This window comes from Poecilia latipinna, unplaced genomic scaffold (assembly GCF_001443285.1).
Source record: "Poecilia latipinna isolate Pla-1442-1.1 unplaced genomic scaffold, P_latipinna-1.0 Scaffold1581, whole genome shotgun sequence".
Lineage (NCBI taxonomy): Eukaryota > Metazoa > Chordata > Actinopteri > Cyprinodontiformes > Poeciliidae > Poecilia > Poecilia latipinna.
This window is the reverse complement of record NW_015114197.1, coordinates 9,559-20,225: the sequence shown is the minus strand read 5'-3', so window position 1 is coordinate 20,225 and position 10,667 is coordinate 9,559. Positions and strand designations below refer to the sequence as shown.

Genomic DNA, 10,667 nt, shown 5'->3' with positions numbered 1-10,667 from the left:
TTGGAAATGCCCGAGCTTCAAATGTTGAACATTTTTTACTTTTGGAAATGTTCTGAGTTTCAAAATTCGACAAAGCATTGAGTCTGAAAAGTTGTCGACTTTTCAAACTCAGAAATTTCCTTGTTTTTTTCTTGAAAATTTCTGAGATTTTTTGGCAGAAATTTACTCCTCCTTTTTCGTTCCCATCTGCATTGGCCATGATATGCCATTACAGAGGTTAGCATCACTTAACCCCAATAATTTATAAAATTTATGCAGAAATTTTGCAATAAACTCACCATTACACATTAGTAACAAAGTGTGAGGATCTGTTGATTCTGCACGAATTTCCACAATTGTGGAATTGCAAAAAATAAAAATAAAAAATTGAAGTGATTGATGAATGTAAATCTGTATTTATGATTACTAACCTTAACATGGACAAATGTCATTATAAGTGAACTGGAATTTTTTTTAATCAATATTAAAGAATTACTGACTTAGAAAAACTCCTTTATCTTGCATAATAGTTACTTATTCCTAATTTGTGTCTTATTTCAAGTGTACTAAGACATTTGCACTTGAAGCTAGATAAAAATACTTGGTATGATTTTGTGTTTTTGCAGTGTTGGGCCAGATTTTCTCCAGGTAAAACAGCCACTGAAAGTGGGTGTACTTTCTTTTTACTTTGTACATTTCTACCCAACATTTGAAAGCAGTGGATGAAGTTTGATTTGTGCAGCTCCAGGGTTCTGGGCATGTTCTTACAGACCACTGCGACCTGCCAAAGACCCTGCAGCCTTTTCACTAAGGCTCCACTAAGACTCTTATTCCAAAGAGCAGCAACAATCCAGGCTGTCAAATCCTAATCCGTGCTGCGTCACAGCACTAATCGAGCGCTCTGCAATGGAAAGTGCAGCAACAAAGAGCTTTAAATAGACGTGCAGGTCTGGTCAGGTGAGCTGCAGGGGATACGTTCTCCTTAAAGCATGAAGGGAAGTATTTAAAGACAAGATTAGGACTTATTGTTCAGACAAAGTAAAAGTAATGACTTAAATCCAAACGTATTTGATAAAACAGCACTGGGTTACGGTAGAGGATTAGGACGACTGAAAAAAACAAGACAATTCTGACTTTAATCTCAGAATTCAGATTAAAGTGAGAATTCCATAATTCCAAACCAAATCAATTTCTTTCAGTGTGAAACTTATGAAACTGTTAACAAAAAAATGCAGGTGTGCATCAGTAGTAAAAATACTCATAAAATAGTTGTTTTCCAAAAGTAACTGATGTAAATGCAGCTAGTTACTTCACAACTCTTTTGATGAACAAAACCAAATGACGGGACCAACCCGTTGTGTATGAGCGCCCTGAAGTCCTGACTGGACTTGACGTCGATGAGGAAGATCGCCATCATCAGGTAGAAACAGGAAGTGCCGAAGCAGACTCTGTAGACTGCTGAGTATCCCACCAGCATCTCACAGTGGCCTCCGCCGTGCGCCTGGTCGCACACCACGTTGAAGAAAGGCACCTGAAGCACAAAACGCAGCTTCATCACACCCCAACTTCTCGTTCCCTGAATCAGACGCACAGATTTGGAATGATTTCCATTTAATTAACTATCAAATAACTTTTAAGAAAGATACAGAAGCTTGTTTTAAGCTAATAATTTCTTAAAATTGATGAAAAAGTTCTAGTTTCACTGGCAGATTATTTAATTTACAACAAGACATTTTTACCAAGTTACAAGTGAAACTAGAACTTTTTAGTCAATATTAAGGAATTATTGACTTATTGAGCAGCTTTTACTTCTGGCTAAAAACGTTAATTGCAAGTTAGTTTGTCTTATTTCAAGTGTATTAAGATATTTGTACTGGAAACTAGACAATAATACTTGTTAATATTTTGTGTTCTGGCCAAGAACATACTAAATATTTAGTTACCAAGAAAAGGCATTTAATTTGCAAGTTATCTTCTAGCTAAATAGTTAGTGTTGAACAAATATTCAGCTAGCAAGCTAGCTATTTTCAAGCTAAATATTTAGTTTACAGCTTTCAATCTAATGATTTAGCTTCAAGCTAGCTATACAGTTAGCAAGCTAACTGAATGTTTAGTATATAAATGAATGAATAATGGTTTTTCAAAGGCTGGCAACCCCTCACAGATTGAAGGTAACTGTCTGTATTTAGCAGTACAGCTCCAGTACAGCTAACCTGCTTTTCTGAGGCAGCTAGCCTTGGTTTGTGTGATTATCTAATCAAATCATTTGATTTTACAGCATCTGGTTCTGTGGAAACAGTAAATATGTAATTAGCTTACATAGTTTTGCTTAAAATCTTTGTGTTTTTATTTTGCTACATGCTCACATATGAATGAAACCTTTGAATTGAAAGTATGTGTTTGCTCCTTATGCCACATTAAACTCACATTTTCCCTGACGAGCTCAGAGACGGTGCGGGACAACATGAGGCAGGAAACGGCGCAGCTCATGATGTGGAAGAGGGTGTACATGACCCGCGTGCTGGTGGACGATTTGACAGGAGGGCAGAAGGCACAGCAGAGCGAGCAAGGAGCCGGTCCACAGCAGCAACAAATCTGAGGAGAATTAATCAAAAACTGAAGCAAATGAAGAAAAGAACAACACTTTGTGTTTAAAGATGACCTGCTATGATCCTTCAACAGGTTAGAATGGTTGATGGCTGACACAAGACGTTTTCATTTCATTGTTTGCACAAAATAATTCAATAGTGAGATTTTAGTCTGCTCTGATCAACGTTTACACTCGTACGTGAAAATGGCTGCGGACAGATGCATAATTATACAACCATACATCTTTGAAAAGCAGAAGCAGAGCCTCCTGCACAACCAACAAGAATGCAGGAAGTCAACAACAAAAGCTGGCCAAAGGTGCTGGAGTTCCGCTTGTGTTGCTAGGCAACGGGGCCCGGCCCTCCTGGGGTTGCTAGGTAATGGCACAGTGCATATTGAATGCGATGTAACAATAGGGAGCTTTTTGAAATGGCTCATTTTCCAAACACCAAAAACATCAACTTATTGTCAAAAAACAGCTGGGTGTTTTTTTTAAGTGNGNGGNCTTCTTTCAGAAGCAGTTGAGACCCAAATGGAAGAACAAAACAAAATGCAAAAAATAGGAATTTTGCATAATAGATCACCTTTAAAACTTTGTAGATCTGTATTTGAATATGCAGAGATGTATCCAGTAATAAATTAGAGAAGTGTTTCTGAGAATGAGGTGAGGAGTCCAATTCTCTGTTTTATCTTAATTCAATTTTAATCAATCAATCAATCAATCAAGTGTATTTGTCCACCACATTACAGTAACAAGGTAATTCAAAGTGCTATTTAGCTTCTAAAGCTAACTATTTAGCTTGTAGCTAAATAGTTAGCTTGCTAACTAAATACCTAGTTTGAAGCTAAATATTTAGCTTGCTGTACTTGAAACCAAATATTTAGTTACCAAGCTCACTATTTGGTTTCAAACTAGGTATTTAGTTAGCAAGCTAACAGTTTAGCTAGGCTAAATAGCTAGCTTTAAACAAAATATTTAATTAGCAAGCAAAGAAGCTGTTAAAAGCTAAATATTTTAGTTTGCAGCCAAACTAAGTTTAGCTTTGAACTTAGTATTTAGTTCGCAACCTTTCTGGATATTTTGAATATAAATAACCCAAATCATTGCTGTTATTTCAGAACCTGATTCTGAAATAACAGTGAATGTGTTAAACTCTTTCATTCAACTCAAATGAGTTAAACACAGATTCAAAGCATCAACCAGTCTGCAGTCGGGTTGTTTAGCATCAAATAACCTACATTACCAGACTTGGCAGCAGCAACGTTGGTGACAGATTAATCTAATGAAACCAGAAACATTCGGATTCTGACGGACGGCTGGACGCGAGCCCGTCTCTGCTGATCCTGAACTAAATCTTAGGAGGCGTGCACATCTGTCTGCTGCCAGAGTCTGGAGTCTGGAGGTCAGCCTGGTTTATTCGGGCCACAACATGACGAGCAGGACAGGATAAATCCTTCCAGCCATCAACTGGAGCTGCTTTTTCTGCTCCTATTAAAGAACAGTTGATCTACATGGAGGGATGTGTGATTTTATGGCTGCACTGTGGAACGGTGCGTTCTGATTAATTATTACTCATCAAGTGCAAATCATAATCTGAAGAACAATGCAGAGATTACCCATCAATATGAGGACTGGAGTGGACCTTAATCATTTATGCTTTTCAAATTCAGGCACTTTGAAGAGACATTTTGCTCAATAAAATATATGAAACTTTCACAGATGTTTTCTAGATAATAAAAAAAAAAATTCTTTAAAAAAAATTAGGAATTATCAAAATGTTACTTGATTTTTGAAAGTTTTTCTTTGTTTTAAACTTTCTTTAGAGTTTATTTTAATCTTACCTGCATTTCACAAGATGCACACCTTAGTTTTGCTTAATTCAGGGGTGACCAAAGTGTGGTCTGTGGGCCATATGCGGCCCCTCGATTGATTTTGTGTGGCCCAAGTTTGGCCACCAGCACAAGTAGTTGATACAGTTAGAGACTTTTTGTTTGTAATTAGGGAAAATTTATTATAAACAAATTAAAGTGTTATTATAATGAAAATATTTGATCCAATAAAAAGCATTAATTTTTTTTTGCATTCTCTTTGGTTTTAAAGTAAACAGGAACACATCTACTTAGTGACTTTTCCTCAAAGTCACTAAGTAAAATCTGCTTTTGATGAATGTATTAAACATCTTTAAATATATGAAATTCTATCCCAAAAGTTTAAAAAAATCCAGTTTTACAGCTGAAACTTCTCCCTTTTCCCCAAAAATGCACAAATTGAATTCCTTTCTTTTAACCTGTTATAAGCTTCACTTTTCAAAGATATTTCCACTGTAGTCAGTTAGTTTGCTAACTAAGTACTTAATTTGAAGCCAAATTTAGTTAGCAAGCTGCAAACACAAAAATATATAATTTCTTAAAAAGTTTTACCTGCTCAACAATAAACTAAATATAATAATTAAAATAAAGTAGTCAGACATTTTGTAAGAATGAGTCACTGGATGCCTAAAACTATGAATGCCTTATTAAATAACCCAAATTACTGCTAATATTTCAGAACCTCAATCATTCAACTCAAATGAGTTTAACGCAGATTCAAAGCATTAAAGATCTTGCTTTGCATCAAATAACAGTTAGCAAGCTAACTGTTTAGCTTGCTAACTATAGGCTAAAAAGCTACCTCTGAACAAAATATTTAGCCAGCAAGCTAACTAGTTTTGGGCCTGCAGGTTGTTCTGACTTGAGAAATTTGGTCCATGTGACAAAAAGTTTGGACACCCCTGGGTTAGCTAGTGGGCCTTTGTCCTCAGACTGAGATGCTAATGTTACTCTTCACTTTCTGAATTAAAAACCTAGAAGACTTTGGAGCAAAGAGGAACTTGATGTTAAATATGCTGGATTTAATTATTTTCCTGTGCAAGATCTCGAGCTGACAGAAATCCTGGTGAAACTGTTCAGCTGCTGAAACTTGGTCGCCTCTCTGGACCCGTGTGACGGACAGGTGTCTGTCCTGTGGCCCAGTTTGAGGTTCATAATACAGGATTACAGATCGCTGAGGGAAGCTGCTGCAGCGAGAGATTATCTTCCATAAACACAGAACGATCGCTCAGACTTAAAAATAGCCAAATTACACTGGCAGTGATGCACAATAATCACAGCTGAGGAGAGAATTATTAGCCCCATCCTGCGAAAACATCATTGTTTATAAAGAGGAAATACTTTTTAACACGTTTCACAGTTAAAAACGCTTAGATTATGTTGATTTCAACTCAGATTAAATTATTCCACAGAAAGAGAAATTTTGACATTGTTAGCCAGCTGATGCTATTTGTGAACATTTTGACCTGGATTAGTTGCAGTTAAAGTTTCCGACTCGTCTTCTGATGAACCTTTTGTCTGTTTTTTTTTTCTCTCTCAAGTTTCTTCTGATTTTGCAGAATATTTTTGTGTAAAATTAAAGTTGAAATTTTACATGTTTCAGCCAGTCATGTTCACTCTGGTTTTCTGGAGGGGATTTTTCACCAGAACTACGTTTTCCTTTAAATTTCTCAAATCCTTCTGAATTTACGGTTCAAGATTCAATTCAAAAATACTTTATGTCTGAATAACCAGTAAATGTCAGTTGTTCTCATTACTTTTCTTTGCAGCGTATCTGAAATATTTTGACGTGACTCTGCGAAGGTTGTTCTTTGATTTTGTTTTTTGTAGTAATTCTTGAAAAAACCATTTTTTTCATCCTTTTCAAACTTTTATAGCTTAAGATATTCTTTTAAATCTAAACTGATTATTTTTGGAGTGATGCTCCGATGCTACAAGGTGCATAAATTGGGATGAAATAGATTTTATAAAAAGTCGGGGAGGTTTAACTACATTATTGCAGAAAAACGTTGTCAGCTGCTGCTTTCACAGAGTGTATACATTAAATAAATCCTATTTTGACATAGAAATTAAAATAATACTGAAAAGTTCAGGAAACTGACATTTTTTCTCACTTCAAATGGTTGGAAATGAAAGAGCAGAAACTTTGCGTTTTGTTTACAGTGGGAGTAATTTAAAATAAGGGCCAACCTTGTTTCTCAACAAGTTCGCCCTGAAAACAGGCTGACAGATGCTGAAAGAAGTCTGAAAGCTGTTCAAGCAGAAGGAAACTGCACAGGTTTGACTTTTATTCCAGGTTTGCATGGAAGAAGGTCAGATTATGTTTTGCCATAAAGAGGAGAGACAAAAACCTGAGCTTCAGTAGTAATATTATTTGTACAGATAAGTGTAAAATTGAATTATTTAGACAGAAAACCTCATGCCAGCTGTGAAGCAGAGAAGTGGATGTGTCATGGTTTGGGGATGATTTGCAGTAAATCAGTAAATCCAGAGAACTGATCCATTATTTTCCAAAAAATAAGAATCAGTATGAGTCAGTGTGTGATTTTTTTTAAGATATATTATTTAAAACTAAAAATCTTCTGGTTGCAGTTTTTGTCTAATAAAGAGGAACTTTGAGTTTATTTTTTTTAGCTGTTTGTGTTTCAGGCTCCATCCAGTCAAAGCAGATTCTGGTTTTGTTTTTGATTTCTGGACATCCAACAGCATCTGGTGCGACGATGTTAAAGTAAAACAAAATTAACTTACAAGTAGCTTTTCAGCAAAACAGAGGAGCTTTAGTTCCACTGTGAGATTATTTTACACAAAACAAGGGAAATATTTTGAAAAAGTGCTAATTCCACTTGTACTTTTTCATCAATATTAAGGAATAGTTGACCTAGTGTTGCTTTCAGATGCGTTGCTTTTAGAGCTCTTTTATCAGAATCCAGTATTTCAAACAGATTCTGCTTAAGAAATGCTTATGTGTGGCAGCAGCAAATTACTAATTAAAATTAATTAGCTTTAGTTTAATTAATTATAGTAGATCAGATTGGGTAGATTTCTTGTAGTCGATTAAATTGACATTTGAATAAAAACTGTAACTTAAACATGATAAAAGAAGCAAGAAATGTGTAAGGATGCAAATACTTTTCCTCATTACTATAAATGATGAACACATGAAGAAAAAAAGTGTCAGAAGTCAAGACAGTAGCTAAAAACTGTCACGTTTTAGAGAGCAGTCCATCTGGCCCAAATCCTTCTGACTGATCAACTTTCTAAAGTCCTGAGCACTAATAATCTGGGTCATAATCTGGAAGCAGTAAGGCGTAATTTCAACATAATCTGGACACAGGAAAACGCTGCTCACAAGGTTTCACAAAAGAAGAGCCAAAAATAAAAAGATAAATCATCCAAGAGCCAAGAACTCACTGAGAACTCCAGAAAAACTCAAACATCCTAAACTCACTGCGTAACACTCCACTGCTGAAGAAAAGCTTTAAACTTGTGTAAAGTTTGACAGAGAAGGAACAACAAACAGGGAACTTAGACTTTTCAAACTCCTGCAGACCTAAAATGTGTTTGTTGTAGTTTTAACTCATGCAGAACATGAGGAACATTTTGTACTTTTAGTTGTTGACCAGAGCAGCTTGTTGTTACTTCAGATTACAAATCACTTATAAAAGCATCTCCGACAGAACGCATCATGATCGGATTCAGTCAGCAATATTAATATAAACTCATAATGATCAGAATAAAAAGGGAATTTTCTTCATTTTCTTTACTGTTTTTTACCTACAGCAACACTGCAAAACAAAATATTACCAAGTATTTCTGTCGAGTTTCTAGTGCAAACATCTTAGTTCACTTACAAGTAATGTCTAAGCAAAATAGAGGAGCTTAATACCGTAAAGAAACAGAATGATTTGTTATCAGTGAAATAATCTGCCAGTGGAAGTCGTACGTTTTGTTATAAATATTAAGGGATTTTTGACTTTTGATCTGATATCTTGCAGAAAAGTTACGTGTAAGTAAGTTTTGTAAGGCGGCGTATTAGTGTTACTGTATTATTATTATTATTATTATTATTACAGTGTTACCGTAAATAGGAAAAAAAAGGAGTTTGATGCCAAAAAACTCAGAAGTTTTGAGATTCATTTCACAGTTTCTAGAAAAAGCTTGGACCTTTCTGAGCTTAAAAGTAAAAAAAATCCAGGAAAAACTCAAATGTTGAGATTAATTTCACATATTTTACAGAAAAAACTTTGAAACTTTCTGAGCTCGTAAAGTGGAAAATTTTCAACTTTTGTAAATTTTCTGAGTTTCAAAAGACGAAAATTTCAACAAAAAAAAATTTCGAGACAATTTCTGAGAATAATCTCAAAATTTCTAAAAAAAAATTCTCACAAATGTTTGACTTTTGGAGCTCAGAAATGTCCAAGACTTGTCTATGAAATTTCTGAGTCATCTGAAAATATTAGAAATTTTTTTTACTCCTACTTCACACTTTTAAAGTTTTGTCTTGTTTCAGGGTTCATGCTAGAAAGTGGACCATAAATGGAAACATTTTGTCCTTTTGCAGTGAAATCTTTTACATCTTTTGTCTTCAGGAGCTTCTTTGAGAGCCGGTCATGTCAGCCAGACTTCTTCTCAGCAAAATCCAAGTAAGAACAGAGACAACAGATTTAAACTCTCCTTTCTCTGTGGTTTCAGCTCAGCTGTGAAGTTTCTCCTGCGGGTCTGCGGCTCCTCAGCTCTCACCTGATAGGCCACCATGTTGAGGAAGTAGCTGTAGACGCTGGTGCGGCTCATCCCCTGCGTGGCCGACATCGTCCCTCTCATGTGTTTGTCGTCGCCCACCGAAGCTCTACATTTGGCCATGAACTTCCTGCACCGGCAGCTTTTTCCCCAGAGAGAGCGCCTCACATCCTCCAGGAGGCCGGAGCCCTCCGGCAGGCCGGTCAGAGGATTAGCGGCGGATCCGGTCCGGCTGGAGCCCAGAGCCTCAGCCCGAGCCCCGGCCGCACCGCCTGGCAGCAGAACCGCTTGCTTTGTTGCCCATGTCCTGCTCTGTTCGCTCTGCGGCTGTATCGGCTGCTGCCAGGAGAGAGGAGAGGGAGAAGTGGAGGCGAAACCCGGCGGCCTCCCTCCCTCATCCCTCGCCCCCCCCCGGACCGGTCAGATTAAAGCAGGGAGGGGAGTTTGACATGGACCATGTGTTCGTCCCATCTGTCCGTTCAGTCCCTTCCCCCAGCAGAACATCTTCCTCTCCACACGAAGCGCTGGATGCTTTAACCCTCCACAGGCCTCCAGCCAATCTGACCAAGTGTTTTGGTCGAGTTTCTGCTCAAATATCTTAGTTCACTTGAAAAAAAGACTAAAATGACTTACAAGTAAATATTCAGCAAGATATGGGAGCTTGTTTTCAGTTAATAATTCCTTAAATTGATGGAAAAGTTCTAGTTCCACAGGCAGATTATTTCACTTATGGGAAAATGTGTAATTATTTGTTGGTCACATAAAGCTTGTTTTCAGTCAATCACTCAAGTTTATTTGTAAAGCACATTTCAGCAGCCAGGCGGTTCAAAGAGCTTTAAAATATTGTGAACAAGTAAAAGATGGACTGTTTGCAGAGTTCAGGTCAGTGCAGATTTCAGAAATGAAACATTTCTTCTGCTTGTTTTTGTTGCAACATAACAGAGAAAACTTTTCTACTGTTTTCAAACTTTGATTCTGTTAAAGATGAATGTAAATCTTTGCAGTCTTTTAGATTTACATCTTTTATCTTGAGCTGAGTTTGGAGGTGAATGTGTTCATAAACGCTCTGTGGTCTGCAGAGCAGCGATGATGATGACGATGATGATGAGCTGGAAGAGAGGGAGCCAGATTAGATTTGGGTTAGTGTGCGGCGGGGCGAGCAGCGGGATAATCCTGGTGCTGCTCAGCCCTCCTCTCCGTCAGGATGACCTTCATCGGCCCAGACCACATTTTAAAAGCTGCAGCCTGTTTCTGTGGCTGAGCCGCCCAGAGACGGTCCGGCGGGTTTCACTGCATTTCATCCTCTGAGTTCTGATCCGACGGTAAAACAGAACCGCCTGGTTCTGTTCATTCACAAGCATCTCTGTTCTCAGATCTTGTCTTTGTCATTTTCACACACTAGCTGTACCACTGTTAGAGGAGGGTAAAGGACTCAACATATTTTTACTCAAGTAAAAGTAAAAAGTACACACTAGTAAAGTAATACTAAAAGT

At 37.2% G+C, this 10,667-nt stretch overlaps 1 protein-coding gene across 2 annotated transcripts in view; it reads right to left on the bottom strand.

Annotated features, from left to right (window-relative positions):
* Positions 1-10,667, bottom strand: part of serinc4 (serine incorporator 4) — a 32,831-nt gene that overhangs the window by 13,310 nt on the left and 8,854 nt on the right. Inside the window, exons 1-3 of one of the 2 annotated variants that reach the window (XM_015058886.1) lie at positions 9,178-9,664; positions 2,407-2,574; positions 1,332-1,510 (exon numbers count right to left, since the gene is read on the bottom strand). In XM_015058886.1, the coding sequence (XP_014914372.1) occupies positions 1,332-1,510; positions 2,407-2,574; positions 9,178-9,297 (467 nt within the window). In that variant the 5' untranslated portion in view covers positions 9,298-9,664. Of the gene's footprint in view, positions 1-1,331; positions 1,511-2,406; positions 2,575-9,177; positions 9,665-10,667 lie in introns of those variants that run through there. The other variant, XM_015058887.1, reaches the window with a different exon arrangement.